The 19,758-nt window shown below is 40.5% G+C and overlaps 1 protein-coding gene across 1 annotated transcript in view; it reads left to right on the top strand.

Moving 5' to 3' along the window:
• NDST4 (N-deacetylase/N-sulfotransferase (heparan glucosaminyl) 4) overlaps positions 1-19,758 on the top strand; it is an 81,186-nt gene that overhangs the window by 22,314 nt on the left and 39,114 nt on the right. Inside the window, exons 2-3 of the mRNA XM_010002855.1 lie at positions 6,955-7,042; positions 12,158-12,312. Of these exons, the coding sequence (XP_010001157.1) occupies positions 6,955-7,042; positions 12,158-12,312 (243 nt within the window). The remainder of the gene's footprint in view (positions 1-6,954; positions 7,043-12,157; positions 12,313-19,758) is intronic.

Genomic DNA, 19,758 nt, shown 5'->3' with positions numbered 1-19,758 from the left:
CACATATCCTCTCAGACCTCACACCAAGACAGCTCCTCAAGGGGAATGCTGCACAAACTCAAGTAATAGCTCTATAATAAAAAATAGATCTGCAGACAGAGCTGGCTGTGCTCAACACCATCAGAGACCTTCCTATTCATTATTTATGTGGCACTATAGATTAGCATAGCACTCCACAGAAATAAATACAAAGAGAAGTGAAGTCCCATCTCTCCAGCAGGCAGGGCAGCAGTTGAAGCACTGGTCTTCAACCAGCATCTTGAATCACACCCTTTTTATAATGCACTAGGTGAAAAGTGTCTCTAAAAAGGAATGTGAATCTGTGAGGTTTGACACTTGCCCATTGATCCAGGGCCTGGTTAACAACTATTCAAATCTGTTTTGGTATAGGGCAAATATCATGAGTGATTACAAAATCCAGTTAAGGATTTGGCTAACTTTAACTCCTAACCTCCCTTCCAACTCTTGCCAGAAAGTCATTAAGGTGAATTCTTTATAATTCCCACACTATCATATTAATGAAATTTCTAATAAAACTCTGTTATAAGCATGTGAGGGGACTGAAATCCTTGCCACACAGAAATCAATGACTAAGCTTCACTGGGTTTATAAATTCCTCACCGAGTTGGACTTTAAGAAGTGCAGATACAGCTGATTTGATTGTCCTCCTTACAGCAGAAAACTGAAAGCTGGAACTAAGAAACCTGGACTCCTGGGTCTTGCAGTGACCCTGCCAGGGATGTCAGGCTAGACGTAACTTTGTTGGTTTTTTTAAACTCAGTTTTCCTATCAGAAAACCAGTTACTAGCTGTTTCACAGCATCCTTATGATGGCTACTGTGATTATTACTGGTAGTCCTATGAAGATTGCACTGGCTTTGAAGATTGCCAAACCCACATCAGGCATTGTCAGACTTTTATCCTGCCACTGATCTCAGGGAGGGAGCAGAGGAAGAGGCAATCAAGAATCACATCCTGCCAGCAGCTGCTTGGAGTGGAAAGAAACAGTGTTGAAAGTATTCTTAGCTGGTTTTTGGTTGGTTGGTTTTGTTTCTTTTTCCCCCTCTACAAATTTTCTGCTGGAAATCAAGAGCAAAACTACTACTTTGTAGTCCTCTAGCTTCCCACAGACCACCAGCAAATTGCTGCACAGAGGAGCTCAGGAATGAACCTCAGGGCTGTATAACTGCCAAAGCATTAAGGACAGATGTTAGGAACACAGCCTGAAAAGACTTCTTGGTATTAATAATAGGGAAGCTGAGAAAACTTTCTTGAAGTGAAAAATGCAGGAAAAAATGTTAATAAAATCTTAAAATTATTATGGTCAAAGGGATTTCTGGAATTCATCTCGTCTAAGCCCCTGCTCAAAGCAGAGGTGCCTTCAAAGTTGCGTAAGATCATAACCCAAAGGACAGAGATTGTCTGGGCAACCTGTCCAGAGAAAAATCCTGTTAACTGAGCAGTGTATATGAACATCATGTACAGAAAGATTTAATTTAATTAAGTTGCATTTACATATTTGCACATATTTTATATCTACAGTATGTAAAAATAAAATAGTAATGTGCATATAGTGAGCATAGATATATTTTATGCACACACACATAAAAGAAAGACTAAAACTGCAGTAGTGGAATCACTGCCCAGCACTAGGATTCATTGCCAAAATCAGTGAGTACTGAGTAATGGCAAGTTAGCCCATTTTGGACAAGTTTCTCAGTCATGTGCCCCAGATGGTGACAGTGCAACGTAAGCTTGGCTGTGTAGCCCTGGGATGCCAGACACTGGCCCATCCTGTTCCAGAAGTACTTCCTAGAATGAGTGTGTGGAAATAATTTAGGATTACATGAAATCACAGATACACTGAAAAGCAGAAATATCAAAGTTCCCCTCTTTCCGTTGATCTCCTTCCAAACTGTGTGAAGCAACATGTCCCTTCTCATCTGTCCTCACATTGTGAGGTCCTCATGGACAGGCTCTGTAGTAACATGGGATCATGTTTCCTTGGGCAGCTCTACCTAGTGGAGTGTCCCACATGCCCACCCTGGGCACCCTGACCACAGAGAACCCTGCCATGGAAACAGGAACCTCTGAGATCTTGAGTTTTTGCTGGTTCCCAGAAATCACCTCTGGAAGGTGATGTCTTATGTATGACCAGGAGTCCTGATGAGATGTTGGGTTTCCTGCTCCACAGTGGGGTAATGTTGAGTCCTGTTAGTCTTGCATCCCTTCTAGGCTTCTCCCAGTTCCCTCACATATGCTTGGTAACTTCTGGGAAGGTCCCTGAAACACCTGCAAGAGTCAGGAATTTGGTTTGGTTTGGCAGAAATAATGATTATTATAAGATAATAAGATTATACTATTGTAAGACATGTTGACAATTTGACCTTTCATGCTATACAATGTGTCTGGGAAGGTCCCTGAAACACCTGCAAGAGTTAGGAATTTGGTTTGTTTCAGCAGAAATAATGATTAGAGCTGTTATAAGACATGTTGACAATTTCACCTTTCATGCTATACAATGTCTATTTCACAAACTGTTGGGATTTCTCTCCAAAACCAGATTGTCAGTTTTCACCAGCTGTTCTCACCAATTCTCTTCTTTCCCCATTACCCTTCATGTCTCTAACAGCCTCCAAGGTGAGCAACTTCTCCAACGAGAGGCACAGGAACCAGTATCTGTTAGCCAGCCTTTGAGATGGTGACCAGATATAAGAAGCTAGATGAAAGACAAGGATCTGTGCATGAATTCCTCTAATTAATTCTTTTTTGGTTTTACTAAAGTTTCCACTCTGTGTTTTCAAAGAAAAGGATCACCAATCCCCTTCTCGGGCATTTGCACACACACAAACGCTTGCACATACCTCTGGCTCATGACAAACAGCTCCAGCATTGATCACATTTGCCCCACTTTCCCCAGTAAGAAATATGAGATTAGGTTTTGTTGGCTCAATTAATCTGGCATCTGTCCTCTGCACCCTATAAATCATTGCACATGCAAAGAAGGGCTCATACTTTAGCAGCCGTATTGATCCACACAGACCTTTGGGTTAGGAGCAAAGCCTCTTTAATTACTTTGGCTGACTTTCAGGGTATTTGATTCTATTTATTTATTTATTTATTTTTGCACTGTCTGGAGAAGACTAGTACCACATTTTTGTGCTGTTATCACCTAGCTTAGATTTGGAGTTTTGGTCCCCAGAGAAAAATCCTCTGCCTCCACCTGGCCTGCCCATGGTTGGCATCAAAATCAGGAAAAGTCATTCTTTTACCTTCTCTAAGGATTTGATAACCTCTACACTTTTTCTTAGCCAGAGGTGTTTTGACCTTTAATTAAAAGGAAAATTTGTTGTCTTCCATTCAGAAGGCAGCAAATAATGAACTCATTAAAATGAGGTTAGTGTTCAGGCCTTAGAGCAACGAGAGGCAAAGTCTCATTAGCAGCTAACAATCCAGAACATAGCACATAAATAAACCTAATATGGCAGAGCAAAATGCCTTGGTGCATTAAATTTGAGCAGAATCAAATGTTTACAGTCAATGATGTCTGGGGCATGAAGTTTTAATGTACTTAATAAAGGAAAGCAAATTGCTTCCTATTAGGCATGAAATGTTGCTGCAGAAATTGCCCCAAAAAGTTGATTATGTAAATGAAGGATAGAGTCATCATTAACTAGGACATAGTGGGGAAAAATCACTTCTTCTTAATAGATGCACCAATTATGAAGAATAAAGACATGGCAAAGATATGGCAACTTCAAATCTACAGAAGGTAATTATATGGATTAAAGCAAAAGGCTGCTGAATATAAACACAGTATAAGAAGAAACCGTATCTTCTGGATGTCACAGAAAGAAGCCTCATTGACGAAGCACAGACTCACTTAATAAATGAAACCCACAAGTTTTGAGAGACTGCAGGCAATTAACATTTTGTATTTGAAAGAACAGCTTGATTACCTTAAATAAACCACACTTTGCTTAGGCTGGCCCGGAGACATGTCTGTATGTCCCTGTCCAGGTGTGCTCTGTGGAGAAAGATCATTATTTAACATGATCTATTTACCTGTCCAAAAATAAAACAACACTGAGTTCCAGCTGCTAATTTAACACCACTCTGTGAGTTCAGTGGGGAACCCCAATTATTTTTTCACGTGCAAGTAGATCTCCTCCACTTATAGCTCTTTCAAGCCCCCGTGCTCAGAGGAAAAACAAGTGATCCTACCGACACTGAGGAAGAGATACTGGCAGACTGAAATTTAACAGTGTGGCCAGATGAAGTTCCCAGGAGAAAAATCTTCTCTACAAAATAAGGACCTACAGGAGACAAAAGTCCTCATTATTTACTGTGCCAAATTACCAGTGAAGGCAATCTGAGTAATTAGCAATTTTGTTTGAATAGATATTCATTAAAAATAGGGAAGGCAGACCCTAATCACCTAACCAGAGATTGTTTTTTGTTATATTAAGGATGTGGAAGACATCCCTCCCCTACAAACAGGCAATTAGTGACAAAATAAGCTTGGAATGACTTAACTGACAGTATCTTAGTTCTAAAGTTAGGTGAGGTCATGAAAATGAAGTTCAGTTGCGTATTGTGTAAATTAATATGCAGACCTGGAAATTGCAATCAAAAAAAAAAAAAGTCTTTAGGACCATGCCAAATCCAGTTTGAGTGACAGATTTGCCCTTTAGACAGAGGAAAACACTTGACACGCTGCAAGTTACAGGATTTACATCTTAATCCTTGCTCTTTGTTTTAATGAGACCTCACTGGGCTGGAAGGTTTCTGCCTACCCCCACAGTTCTGTCATCTTATTGAGATGTGAGTGTGAGGGAAATCAAAGAGGAAAACTGCAGTGATATGATGATGTTTGTTTCGTGTACCTTCTTACACTGTATGTTAAGCAATGATAATTTCTCAGGATGTTCTTTCCTCAAAGGAAAATTGAATTGATTTTGCTTGTCCCATCAGTCTTTTTTCCACATATATAAAATGCTCTAGATAGCTTAGAAAATTATGTTCTAAAATATAATGACTCAGATTCTATGCTTGAGACTTTAATGGTGTCAATTTAGTGCCAGTTTCTACCAACTGGGAATTTCTTCAATGGCTTAGCTAACAGTGGAGCCAATCTCTGAGGTTTTACATTAGTGAACATTTAGCTGTTATGTATTATGTAAATACAGTCCCACATGTGAAATTGTCACAGGATTGAAATAATCAACTTATTAAATGTCTGGCAAGATAGGCTGGAAACCATACTGCTACCTTAATATTTAATGCTAGAGCACAATATTCTCTGTCATTATATTATTTCCTTTAGTGAGGAAAGGAAATTGCTTGGCGACTGTTGTAGCCGATAACCACTTTGTTTTACATCTTCCTTAACACCCAACAAATGTTTCTATTTAAAAAATGAAGGCAGATGCACACTGTCTGACAGCCTTTTGTGTTAGCCTCCTGAATGATGCCTCTTCAGAAGGCACCTGTTGGCAAACAATGCTTTAGAGGAGGCTGGTACTCCAACGTGGATGGTGCTCAAATATATGCATTGTTAGGAGAGAGTCAGGAACTTTGAGAAGCTCATGTCCTACAGCAAGTGCTGACAGTACCTGCCAGCACCTCCCAGCCCATTGCCATGCAAAGGAAATACAGTAAATCTTGAGACCACAGAAACCTGACTGCACAGGCCATCAGTCTGCATCTCAGCTGCTTAGACCCTGCTTATATCATTTACGCTGGACTGGCAATACTTTTGGTTTATGGTCAGGAGCAGAGTTTGTTGGTGGTGGGTTTTAAATTAGACCAGTGGGTTGAGCAACAGGTAAAACTATTTTCCTGTACTGTGAAGTGAAACTACTAATGACCATCCAAAATGTGATGTTTTCAAATGAAAGGAAACATTAGCTGGGCTCACACTGCGTGTAAACCACTGCATTCATTTTGTCTTTGAACTGTGCAAGAACATGAACGTTCGATCAATAGAAATGTTATTAATAGATAATGGGAAAAGTTCTCAAGAGCCACATAATGGAGACACAGAAAATTGATGAAAATAGAGCTTAAAAACCATCCAACATTGGCAAGACCAATAGGGAGATAAATGCACCATCCATCTGACACATGTAGCACATCCAAATTACATGATAGAAAGCAGAAAGGTGTCTGTGCAGCAAGGACTGTCTTTAGAAGCAGTGCAGGGTTGACAACTAACAGTAAATGGAGATAGCTCTGAACCATCTGTCCCCTTTCTCTGGTGGTTGGAAATATGTCCAAGAAAAAAAAAAAAAAAGATAGATGACCAAGACTATGCCTGTTTCTTCTACAGGTTCCCTTTTCCTCCACTTCATTTAGATTGGTCTTATCTTTTGCTCAGACAATAAAAATAAACAGAGATGTAATTTCTGACAAAGACACTACTTCTGTCATAGGTCAAAACTGGAGCTTTGCCCACTCACTCTTAAACCTGAATTTGGTATTCAGACACACTCAAAAATGTTTCTGCAGGTAAGTAAATCCCAGTGCCTCCACATGTGGAATGCAAGCTGTATTCCTAATTTTACTTTGTGTTTCAAGCACATTTTATCAAGATTCAGCAATAACCCAAAGCGTGGGTGACTTAATCATTTACTATATTGCTGCATCTGAATGGCTGGATGTAAGTCCTGCCACAAATCACTGCAAACACTGTATATCTTGGTCCAAGCTACAGAACCATCACCTACTTAGGTACTATTAATGGCATTGCTGGACATCTAACTCTGATGGAGCAAATTAAGCTTATTGTAATAGTCTTATAAAAAAGAATGAGCCAGAAATAAAATATGAAACATTTAACAGGATCTTCTTTTTTTTTATATCTCCTCAGTTGGACACAACTTTTAAAATGAGGCATTCAAAAAAAAACAATATTAATTTTTCTAAATGCATGTTAATTTCTTATTTATTTCAGGCTTTACTAGAGACTCAAAATTTACTGCGCACTCAGGTTGCAAATTTTACCTTCAACCTTGGATTTTCAGGAAAATTTTACCACACAGGTAAGAAGGAACTTCATGTTCTCAGGTAGCTGCAGTTAAATAGGTGATAGGATTTTAAACCCAGCTTTAAACACGCCCTTTTTAAAATAACATGTTGAGCCAGTGGCACAGTGGGAAACATTTTCTCCACCATTTGAGGATCCAGTGTCTAATTCAGTGTCCAAAGGGGCTGCAGATGAGCTTTTTGGGAACACAAAAATGCCCTCGGTGCTTTTCTTAAAGATGTGGGGTAGTAAATCTTAGGGTTCCTAAAGAGGTAAAGTAGCTGCTAAAATCTCTCAAATTCCACAAAAGGCAGGGCAGCACAGAAGACATACTAAGGTTTTCCCAGTATGCTGAAATATAAAAGGTGGAAAAATCATGTCTCAACATCTGAAGAGGCAGAAGAATCTGAATGGGATGCACAAGATTGTGTTATGACTGCAAAGGTGATCTGTGCCCTACAAATCAGGAGGGATAATAAATGCAAAACAAGATGAAAAGAAATTGGTATTGAAACTCCTTTGACACTCTGTGCAGTTACAAGTTGCACATTTGCACTGTGCTGCTGTGGAAGATCAGGTGCTTTTACTTCTCCTCCTTCTCATTACTTCTTTCTTTTTGCTAATTTCTGAACAGCCCAATGCCCCCCACTGTTTTGTTTTGGTTTTTTTCCATGTTTTTTTTCCCCTCTCCTTTACCTTCTTCGTAATACTTTGCTGCACCTCCACTCAGGCTTCCCTCAGTTGCCACCAAGCCTTGCTGCTCCCTGGTACTGCTAAGGCAAGAGAAAAAAGAAAAAAAATCAAAAAGGGACATATTCAGTAATTAGCTTCAAAGGAGACACCTGCTTGTCCTCCTCCTTTCCAAACCTCACCCCCTTCCCATCAGGAGGCAGCTGTGGAGAAAGGCAGATCATGCCTCTCAGTGTAGATGTAGAAGTGCTTCCCTTTTCATTGCTGGTATTTGAAGACCAAACAGATGAGCTTAGCCAGCTCTTATGGCTCCATTTCATCACCTGTAAGGAGAACAGAGAAGTCCCTCGGAGAAGGGGAGATGAGGAAGCATTTGAGGAATGAGTAGAGAGAAGGCAAGTAAAATTATGTATTTGTATCACTGTCACTTTTGAAGTCGAGGCTGCTTTCCCCTTGTGCAAGCACATAAGGCAAAACAACTACTGCCCAGGAAGCTTTACAGACTAAAGATACAGGCTGGAGAGCCTGAGAAAAATGAGAGGTAGAGAGAGATGGAATTACTTGCCTGGGGTCATATAACAAACCAGTGGCAGACCTGTGATTAGAGAGCAACTTTGGAGACAGAACTTCGGTATTCTCACCACTTCATCTTGGCCTGCCTGTGTAGTTATTCCTTCTGGAGATTAATTGGACACACACACTACAGCAAAATAAACCAAGAGCAGCCCAAGGCCCTGAGCTGCTCTGAGGCAGGATGCTGCTTGGCTGTGGCCATCTACAGAGCCAAGCTGCCATCACTGCAGTGTCCACTGCAGAGGAAGGTAATTCAGGGAGGGGAGAAGGTGCAGAAAGGGAATTTATTACAAATACTGAACAGGAGCTGGCACAAAACATGCAGCCTTGCTGCAAAAATCAACCCCCTGACCTGCCAACACAGTTTTTCCTTTGCTCATCCCAGCGGCCTCCGTATTGCTGTCACAGGTTGTCTTGCCCAGCTGGTGAAACACTGAACAATTTCAGATTTACTGCTGCTGCAGATAAAATAGGAGGATGTGCATGTGTACCTGTCCTCATAAGGCTCTCCAGGCTTACAAAAATAGCACAGGTCTACTTAAGGTGTTGAAGCTTATCACTGCCTCCAAGAAGGGACCTGACACTGCTGGTACCCAGCGCTGTATCCCAGTTAAGTGACCACTTCTTGTACAGGTTAGTGGTGGTCTTTGTCATATCAGCTTAGCACGAAGGTTTCAAAGTATTCTCCATGCAATATGCACTTTATTGTCTCACTGTAAACAAAACATGGAAAAGTATTTTTTAATTACTGCTCAAGTGGCTTCATTATGCCAAGAGGCTTTAAGCAGCAGATACTCAACATCTTTTATTAGCCTACTGCAACTACTGGGCCTTATTGAGTTCCTTAATGTGTGATTTTGCTCTCTTTCCCAAAACTTGGAGGGAGATGAGCATGGGAGTGTGCTGGCAGATTAAACAGTTGCACATTTTCATCAGAAGATGTTGCTGACATCTGTACTACAATCCCAATCCTAGCCAGTGTGCCTGCACACAAGCACAGCAGCCTCACTGCTCATCTTCTCACCACCATCACTCCCTTCTTGCAGCATTGCTAAACTATACACTGGAGACATAACTCTATCAGCAAAAAAAACCAACAACTATAGACCCTCCTGTTTTGGCAGTTTTGGCAAACACTTTCTACTCGGTGATGCCGTGGCAGTAGAAATTAAGATGTTCTCAGGATTTGCATTTAAGATTTATAACATTATTGATAGCAACTTCAAACTTAGGTTCAGTATTGAGCTCAAAGGAGACCTCTAAGTCATAGCTGTAGTTTTAAAATATGGGATTATGTACTATGGGCAAGCAAACTCTGAATTATTACTTGCCTGAGTGAAGCACATACTGCAGCTCAAAGCAGATATATGTTCACCTTCTTGATTGTAGGTCTACTGCATTTTTCAGATTTCACATTAAAATGAAGACAGAAAGTTACATAAAACATGTTGACTGTACAAGAAATTAAAACCTCAAAATCCCTTATTTTGCCTCCAACACTCTAAGTAAGGGATTAGGCAAAAATATTTCAATATGAGCACTCACCAAATGCTCCAATAAACCTTGTCATGAGATTTTTTGGAAATCATGCTAATTAAGAATTTATAAAAATCAAACAACATTCTTTTTAATGGCTTGTAAAGAAAATTATCCTTAAAAGCAACACCACCACCAAAAGTTAGACTTCCAGTCGTTCTGTTTCAGCTCTGCTATTACAGGTTGGGGTTGTTTTTGTTTAAACTGGAAAATGCTATGCTTCATCTTATTGATTTTTGTTATGGTAAAAAAAAAAAAAGCTGCAAAGTTTGATTAGCTGTATCTCAATTTATGAAGACATTAATAGGAAAAATAGGACTTTAAAATACCTTTTTTTTTTTTAAAATGGAATTATTTGAAGAACCATCCTCTACTTCAAATGTTAATAAGGCACTAAGTTATACTTTGACCTAAATCTTACGCAGAATGATTGTAGTTCTTTATATATTTAAAATATCCACATTTTTCTTCTTCATCCCTACCTTTAGGTTACCAAATAGATCACCAGCTTCACAAACTCCTATCCCATTTCTTTTCTGCCCTGTTTTGAAAGCCCATCTTAAGTTTCTTCCTCAAATCCCTTGTATCTGCCTGAGTGACTGCAGGTGAACCTCATACCCCAGAAAACCAGAGACCCACCATCCAGCTGATGCAGTGTACAGCACTTATACACGAAGAAGCAGACATTCACAAAAGGAACAGCACTCTGTCCTTTCTTTTCAATAAGGAATTACTGGGAAAACAAGTTTGCTTCCTTTTCCCAGCACCACTCCCATCTGCACATCCTAATGAAATTGCTCCTGCTGAGTGCTGCAAAGAGGGTAATGTAGTGATTCAGTGACATCAGGAGAAAGTTTCAAATACTCTCCTTCTGAGTATTACTGCTGATCATGTAAAGATGATCAAAGGGCTGGAACACCTCTGCTGTGAAGATAGGCTGAGAGAGCTGGGGCTGTTTAGCCTGGAGAAGAGAATGCTTTAGGGAGACTTTCCAATACCTAAAGGGAGCCTACATGAATGACAGGGAGAAACTTTTCAACAGAGGGCAGTGATAGGACAATGGGTAATGGTTTTAAACTGAAAGAGAGGAGATTTAGGTTAGACATCAGAAAGAAATTCCTCACCACAAGGGTAGTGAGGCACTGGAATAGGTTGCCCAGGGAGGTTGTGGAAGCCCCCTCCCTGGATGTGTCCAAGGCCAGGCTGGATGAGGCTTGTGCAGCCTGGTCTAGTGTGAGGTGTCCCTGCTCATGGCAGGGAGGTTGGAACCTGATGATCTTTAAGGTCCCTTCCAACTTTAACCATTCCATGATTCTATGACTCTGTAGCAGCATTCTCCAAAAGACAGCAAAAATGGAAAATCAAAAAAAGAACTGAACAGCATTTGTAGAACTGAAAGGCTTTTAAGAACAAAAGATAACTCCAACAGTAACTGATTTTGAGACTTACTTCTTTGACTGAAGGTAAAAAAAAGCTTGGTAAAAAAAAAAATGGTAAAGGAAAAAGAAGGAAGGCTGTTAATAAAAAGAACATTGTTGAATAAAAATTTGAGGGTGAAGTTAGAGAAGTGTAACTTTGCCTTTCCAGTTTGAAAAAAATAGTGGAAGCAGCATCGCATCATTTCTCAAACGACAGCTTTTCCTTGTTATCACCACACGTGCCTGCTTCTGCCTGAAGCAGATACTCCTCACTGACACAGGAGTTCTTACTGGTTTTACTTCAAGAGTAAAGCTGGCAATAATTGAATGCTGAACCATAGGAAACAACATTTGGAATCCCTTTTCCAATACAGCGTCACGTTTTCCACTTAATTAGCTTTTGAAACCACTGCAAGCTTGCTTCAACTTTTACCAGAAATACTGAGATTTCAATTTACTGAGGCTAATAATGACCCAGCTTTGAGGGCGTTGGGGGGCTGGTGAGGCTCTGGCACACAAGCTCTCTGTGATGCCACCCTGGCCAGCTACAACCATGTAGGGTCTAGCAGAACCAAAGCAGGTGGGTACAAGTCCATCCAATCTGCGCCTTCATGGGGAATCTGAGCCTCTAAACACTACATTACACAGCAAAACAATCAACCCTTGAGAACTGAGTTTTGTTAGAATTACTGTCTGTTAACACCAAGCCAGGGATAGAAAGGGATAACTACCATCCACTGGTAATCCACATCACTATGAGATGGTAGAGCTTATCTCCAGCACAGTAAGACATCCAGACCAAGGACAGTAGGTTTTGTGGCAGCCTCTTCTGTATTTAAAAAACAATTGTGGGCATTTTCTACTGTTGCTTTTCTATTACCTCTGTTTGATTCTTTTCTTTCTTTCTTTTGCAGGGACCGAAGAGGAAGATGAAGGTGATGACCTGCTGTTGAGATCTGTGGATGAGTTTTGGTGGTTTCCCCACATGTGGAGTCACATGCAGCCTCACCTCTTCCACAACGAGTCATCACTGGTGGAGCAGATGATCCTCAACAAAGAATTTGCAATAGTAAGTAAAAGTTACCTAAAGATTTGCTGTGATACCTTTGTACAGTAATAGCTATGCTTTCCAAGCTGGTTTTTATGTTTAGCCCTTCACTCGAGCAACCTTGCAAGCACACAGGGATCAGAAGCAGTGAAATCTCAGCAGGTGTCACCTTACTTTTAAGGCTTTGAAAAGGGTTTTATACAAAGGTTATCAATTTCCTGAAGCCTGGTGAAAACATCCTCAACAGGGGAGGGACAAAGTTGCAGTGAACCCTGAATGTTGTGTATGGTTTGTGAGAAGCTAATGAAACAAATAAGTGAAGCTGCTGGATTTCCATGTGCTTTTTTTAGATGACCTGCTTGAAAAATATGCTTTTTACTTAGCTAATCTGTTGCTAATATTTATAGCTAATGATGTTTCATGTTTGTTCAGTTGTGTTATTAGCTGACAAAAGCTATCCTCCTAGCATTACCCAGAGTACTTGTACTCCAAGGTCAGGTGGAAACCATTTAGAATCCTTCAGTATAATTCTACTTGCTTTCTAAGCATGGCAAAACCCTAAAATGTACAAGTGCTCACTTTGGAAAAGACATTGTGTGGTCTTTGACAAGGCCTAGGAAGGCCAAGCAACCAGAATCACTCCAAAGAGCAGGGTGACAGTGTGAGGCTTTCTCTGCTGCTCAGGGAACAGGAGCCTCAGCCCTTTCCAGCTCAGAAAGGGCAGCCAGCAGCTGCCCCTGCCTCCCATCCCTCACATGAGCCAAGGAAACCAGCCGAGGCAGATGCCTAAACAAGCAGTTGGAAGAAAATTATTCCCTTGTTCATGAAAATATTTTCCTAACAAGTTTTAAAGAAAATTAATTTAAAATGGCTTAACTGTTTTCTCTTCTTGCCAGACTTCCCCCTTCCCATCTCCTGCTTGGCAGAGTGTTAATACAGAGGCATTTAGGATGACTTTTGCTTCTTACAATTCTACTTTACTGTCAGCCCTCATTCTTGGCATGGCCTGCTTATGCCTTTTGTGTGGCCTGGCCCAGAGACCCAAAAATAGTTGAGATTTTAAAAGCAAGAGTAATTTTTAAAGTAATCTGTATCTCAAAAATGCATAGTCCATTCATCTTTAAACCTATGGGGAACTGCTCCTAGTGTTTTCAGGAAACATGAAGTCCTCTAGGTCGAATCACCTTTAGGAGAAAAATCTATAGCACAGCCTGAAAACAGAGCTTGTAATAGAATCTGTTTGCAGATTCTACAAGAAACAAAAGCAAATGTCCCTATCATCACTGAAGGGTAGTGATTCCTTAGGGTGCCTACAAATAAGGAGCTGATGTCAGTGAAAGGCTGCTGTTATTTCAGTTTTATTTCCTGCTAACATTTGGACAGGGCTTGTACCAACCTCTTAACCTTGAGTCTACACCAGCTGTACGATTTACTTATGAGAACATTTCTTTTCAAAAGGCTTCCTGGGAAATCCTCTCTGTGGGAGAAATTTGTCTTCCTGATATGACAACCTTCCTGATAGCTATCAGAGAGGTCCCAACCATCACTTCAGAGTAGTTTCGTATCCTTCCCTGCTCTGTCATCCTCAGTAGGGTATCTTGCTTGGGAACAAAATTCCTGTTCTACAGCTGCACTTCTTTAAGTCTTCCAAAGCTAAAGCAAACCCCTTTTCATTATTCTGTGGCTTTACAGTGTGGATCCAAATTTAAAATAGAGATCTAGAATGACATGTAGAAAATCTGCTTGATGTTATACATTTTTTATTTGTGCTATACTATCCTTATTTAGTATTTTACTCGGGGGAACACAGCTTGAAGCTGACACCATTTTCTCTTGCATTTCACACTTACTGACCCTACCTCCCCACCTCCCATTTTAGCTGCAGGTAGATATGACACCTGGTGTCAGTTTCTGCAAGGAAAGCTGCAATAATTATTTGGAAGTATGATCACAGTCATTTCTCCTCTAATGAGGCCTTTCTTCATTATTTTTTTTTTTTTTCTTTTTAAAACATGGGTAAGAGGGTAACCAGGTCTTCAGAATGGGAGAGCACATCATTATACCTGAGAAGAGTAGTCAAGGTTGCTTCAATATCCCAGATACCACACGAAAAATTCTGTTCCTTAAGACCTGTTTGCTCCTTCTGGCTTCATCATTTTAGCAGGAAGCTAAAACACTGCCCAGAAACCTGCACCCAGATCCCATCACAGTCAGCAGCTTCTCCATGCAAGAGGGTATCAGGCTCAGGAATGACATCGTTCACTGGGGGAAAGGGTTTCATGAAAGGAATGTCCTTCTCTTGAGTGCTGTGGTTTAAAGTCAAGCTTAATAAGCACAAAGCCACTCGGAACAGTAGTTTGTGGATATTATGGCACAGAGCTATAAATGTGCATAAGCATAATTTTTACTGGCTCTTGTGTTTACACTGGGAGCACAATCTTTGGTTTGCAGGAGCTCAAGTGCACGCACAGTCTGCTGAGCACAGGCAAGAAGCAGAGGTGTGAGAGCTGGCAGCTGGACAGAAGCCCTAGCTGTGTTTCACACAGTTACAGCCATCCCTCAAAATGATCCTCTGGAAGATGGGAGCTTACAGTTGCAGCCTGCCTCCAACAGCTGCACCACAAAAAATACGTAGAAATCGGGTAGCTAAACAGTTTTGTGTACATACCGCTAATTGCTAATTAGGTATCTAATTGCCTTGATTTCAGTGCAGATATGCGTACCTCTGTGTATCTGGGGCTAACTGAAATTAACAGGCTTCAAAGGATTCCCTCACACATGAATTTCTTGTGAAACAGAAGATTGCCTATTACAAGAGCCCTCCAAATTATTATATTTTACGTGGCAGGGAGATATTGATCATTTCTACTGTTTCACACTTAGTTGGTGAGAGGAAGAGACTTTCTCGCATCTTTCATAAAGGTTATTGCCCCCCTGCTCTGGATCCACCAGGCAGCCCGGGAAGTTTTACCTGGCAAAATCCTTGTCCACACGTGCCTGGGAGCTGGGCCCTGCAGCTGCCCCCCTCCATAGCCCCATTCCCACAACCTTCACTGCCAGATCTCCAAGTGCTCACAGTATCCTCAGACTCAGAGCAACAACAGCCAGAGTCATTAACTCTGGTCAAGTTACTTGCAAACCCAGAACTTGGCTTCCTCAGTGTCATCTTAGGTAAATAAAGCTGATATGTTTCAGAGCCTGGCAAAAGAAATGCCAAATGATATTTATTTTGACTATCAGCTGAGTTTGAATTGTTTGTTTTGTTGTTGTGTATTTTTTCTATCAGAGGATCCTCAGATCCATTAAACACACTAATTAATTAAGCCTTGGATTAAATATTGATAATGGTTCAAGTATTATTCTCCTTGCTTACAGGCAGTGCAATTGATACACAGAGGAGTAAACAAATTGCACAAGCAGAAATCTCTGATAGTACATATGGCAATAAATAAAACAAACCAGCTTTTCACTGCCATCCTTTTAATCACAAGATATCCTTCCTCTCCCATTTTTGTACATCCTTATCTGACAAAAAAAAAAAGTAAAATATACTCAATTCAAAGCCTGTAGCTCTTTATTTTGTCCCTTAATTTGTTTGCTCCATGATTATTTTCTGTGCTCATTTGTGAGCACATGTGCCCAAAGCACAGTGGAGATGGGGCAAGAACTATCATTGACTGTAACAAAGTAGCTGTGATCTGACATGAAGGAGACACACACAAAACAAATGAATTGATTCAGAGATGCACATATACAAAACAAATCAATTCAGTGCCTATCTAGTAACACTCCTTGGATCTATTCTCCTTTTCATAACTGAACTACAGGTGCACATTAACACTTCCTCTGCATAAAACTTCTGAGCTGCCCAAGCCACAGGGAAGCCATGAGCTTTCAATATGTCAATTAAATACCAAGAATATCAAGACCAGTGACCACGTACCAAGGGCAAAGTATCCACATGTGATGAAAGAAAGTCTAATTTGCCCCATTATTATTATCTGCAGTTAATGCTGGAAAGGAGAGATGCTTACTAGAGATTGCTTCTAAAAATGTTCTGCAAATGGTCTGCATAGGTAGGATAACTTAGTCCTGTACAGAGGGGATGAGATTTATTCTGTCTAACCTCAAGGTATACTGAAATAGTCCTCCTTCATTAGTGCTTTTGACTGTATCAGGAGTGTGCTTTGACAGCACACCTCAAAGACTGCCTCTATTTTCTCAGCTTCTTTTGGTACCACATGCAGGCAGAGTCTAAGCATTTCCTAGTCATGTCTATCTTCCTCAGGGCCTTTCTTCATTTCACATCCTCAGAAACCTCAGATCTCTAATCCCAGCATCTTCTCTTCCCCTTGGTAACCTGCCATGGTGTGAAGCACACCTAGAACAGGGGTTGAGGTGATATCTGGGAGGCAGCTATTTAAGACGGGTGAAAAGCTGGCTTTTCCTGTGTTCCTCTGAATCCTGGATTTGATTCTGACACCCCTTCATTAAGACTCCTTCTGCTCCCTGCCACGTGGCAAGGAGGCACACCACAGAGATGAAAAGCCAAGGGTGAAGGCAAATGCCAACATACAGAGCCCCCTGTAGCTCAGTACCAATCACCTCTCATTTGCTGAACTATCCTGTCTAGCTAGAGAGCTTTGAACAAAATTTTCAAAGTTTAAAATTGACCTAAATGTGACTGGAAACTGAAATATATACTCAATAAAAATTCTCCAGAAACATAATGCTTGAGAACAAAAAACACATGTCCATAAAGCATAAAATACAACACAACTTTTTTGGAGAGTACTGACAAGCAAGAAAGTAGCAAAATAATTTACTAAATAAGAGAAACTTAAGTATTTTTAACTGACATAGTAACATACAATCTCTTCCAGGAATTTTCAGCCATGTCCAGCAATTTTAATGGCCAAAATGCCAGCTGTGTTAGAACAGGTTTACTTCTGGTTTCATTTTATTTCTTATTGCATTTTTACAAGATAAGTACTATTTGGTGCAATCAAAAACTGGGTTTTTTTTCTGTCAGCCAAATTCCTGCTAATATAAATAGCCTGTCTTCCAGATGCTGGATTTTTATTCAAATTTCCAACATCTGCTTACAACAAACCTGCTATAGGAACGTATATACTTGTTGAGAACATACCTCCTTCTGGAGAGCACTGCTTCATTCCTGATCTTTATCAGAGGGTTATTTTGTAAATGCAGCTTATGTACATGTGGCACATGCTGACTCATGGCTGGCAGAGCTCATTTCTGAACAAATAGGAAGGTTGAAAGAGGTTAGGAGCTCCAAGTGAGCCTTCACTTCCTTCAATCAAGCTGATAATTAAGAGAGATAAGCAGCCTAAGCAGATTGCTTCAGCCTTTTGGATGACCCATGAAAGCATCTGTCCTGTGCATGGGCTCTGGGCAAGGTAACTTTGGAGGCTGAGCAGATGAGCCAGTTTCCAGCCCCTGTAGCTCTGGCTCATCAGGGTGAGACAGCAACTCCCTGGTTGCCACTGGCCAGATGTGGTGGCCACAGCAGAGGGTTTTTTTGAGCCACTCTGAGCTGCACACCACATGCTCACTGGTGCCTGGAGGACATGAACTATGCTCCTGGAGACCATCCTCCACCCTGGTCTGGCCCTGGTCGTGTTGTCCCAGACCACTCTGTGATGCAAACCAATGCACAGGAAGTAGCAACAACTCAGAGTTCTCTGCCAACACGACAGCAACTGCATCCTTCAGTGGTCTTCCCCCTCTCTCACAGATAACAGTGATTCTCCTTTAACATTAAACTCATCCACTGCTGCAACTTCAGCTTATCCTGTAGTTCAAATTAGAGTTGAAAGGCTCTTAATGCACAAATAGAAACACTCATTTCACCTGTCCAGTATGAACACCTCAAGGGTCCCAGCTTAAGGTCATAAAGGAAAGCAAATGCTGCTGTTCTCAGAGCCAAAAAGGGCCACGAGTTTTCTAAACTAGGCAAACACACCAAGTTTTTTTTTTTAAATGCAAAAAGAAATAAATGGAAGTCTTGACTGTAAAAATAACCCAGTAAAATCTAATAGGAAATTGTTCCCTAGAAGATATAGGAAAATATACCCACCACAGGCACCTCCCATTTTGCCCAATAGCTTAGATTCAAATGTATACTCCTCCTTCAACACATTAGTTCCCAATCCCAGACCAAATTTAATAACAAATGCAGAGGAAAAAAGGAAATAAAGACCACAGAAAATGCTAAAAGAGGACATACAATATTTCCATTTAGCCAAATAAACTGAAAATGGAACAGTACAAAGAAAATCCAATTATTTGTTAGATGTTTTGTCCTAAAGCCATGTTGGATCTCTAAGTGACTGACATACTTGTGTGATGAACTAGGTAGTGACCAGGTTTTATTCAGAGGCTAATTAGCTTTTCATATTGAGAACTTATGAAAGGCTGCCTTATTTTACTGGAGTGGCAGATTACTGTTTCACTATCCTGTTGTTATGGCAATACCAGCAGCAAAGAGTAAGCAGATAAACAGGATTTTGCAGGTATTCATCCAGATACCTACTTCTGGACACATCATTCAGAGCAGTCTTTATTAACTAGCTCAAGATATGTTTACCTTACATATACATGTCTGTATACTCCCTAATACAGGTTTGGTGAAAGCCTGTAGATTCAAATTAATACAATGTATTTAAATTAACACAGTCTAGTTGACAACCTGAGCATCACAGATTACTCAAAAGGAGTAAATGGCCAGAGGTTTCAGAAGTGTTTAGATAGAGGTTTTTCCCTTATACACATTCATGGCAAAAAAAATAAATAGATAAGAGTAATTTAACACTTACCACAGAGCTATTCCTCATTTCACCCTTAAACTGACTCATGCTGCTCAGGTAGGTGACAACAATAAACAGAAATTATATTTTGCTGTCAGTACTCATGCTGCTCAGGTAGGTGACAACAATAATAAACAGAAATTATATTTTGCTGTCAGGAAATTACAAGAGACTTAGTTTGGGTTTCTTTGTTTCAAGATCAGTCAATAACCTACAGTCTTCACTAACAAGCAATGGAGAATTTTAAGTGCTTGTATTATGTGATGTATGAACAAGTGTTCCACTTGTTCACTTGTTCCCACTAACTTAATTTCTGTCAGTGAACCAAAAGCTTTTCTTTGCAAGTGTCTGAGACCCAGCAGAGCCTGTTGCTCCTGGAAATGCAGTAGAGAGCAGTTCTTGGATAATGTAGGCAAGAGGAAATACAAATTAAAAGTAATTGTCTCGCATTTCAGCCCTTTCCCTCTGAACATCAGTTTTATATGAATAGAAAACAGCTGATGGATCCTGTAGTACTGACACTAGATTTAATTTAGTAAACACCTGGAGCATGGGAAGGGACTCAGCAAGAGCCGCAGCAGCAGGATAACCTGAAGATGCTGGGGAAGAGTTGAAAAGGACTTTTGTTGGACCTGCT

Source organism: Chaetura pelagica, unplaced genomic scaffold (genome assembly GCF_000747805.2).
Source record: "Chaetura pelagica isolate M959 unplaced genomic scaffold, ChaPel_1.0 scaffold1098, whole genome shotgun sequence".
Taxonomy (NCBI): domain Eukaryota; kingdom Metazoa; phylum Chordata; class Aves; order Apodiformes; family Apodidae; genus Chaetura; species Chaetura pelagica.
Note: the sequence above shows the minus strand (reverse complement) of the source record. Positions and strands in the feature narration are given on the sequence as shown.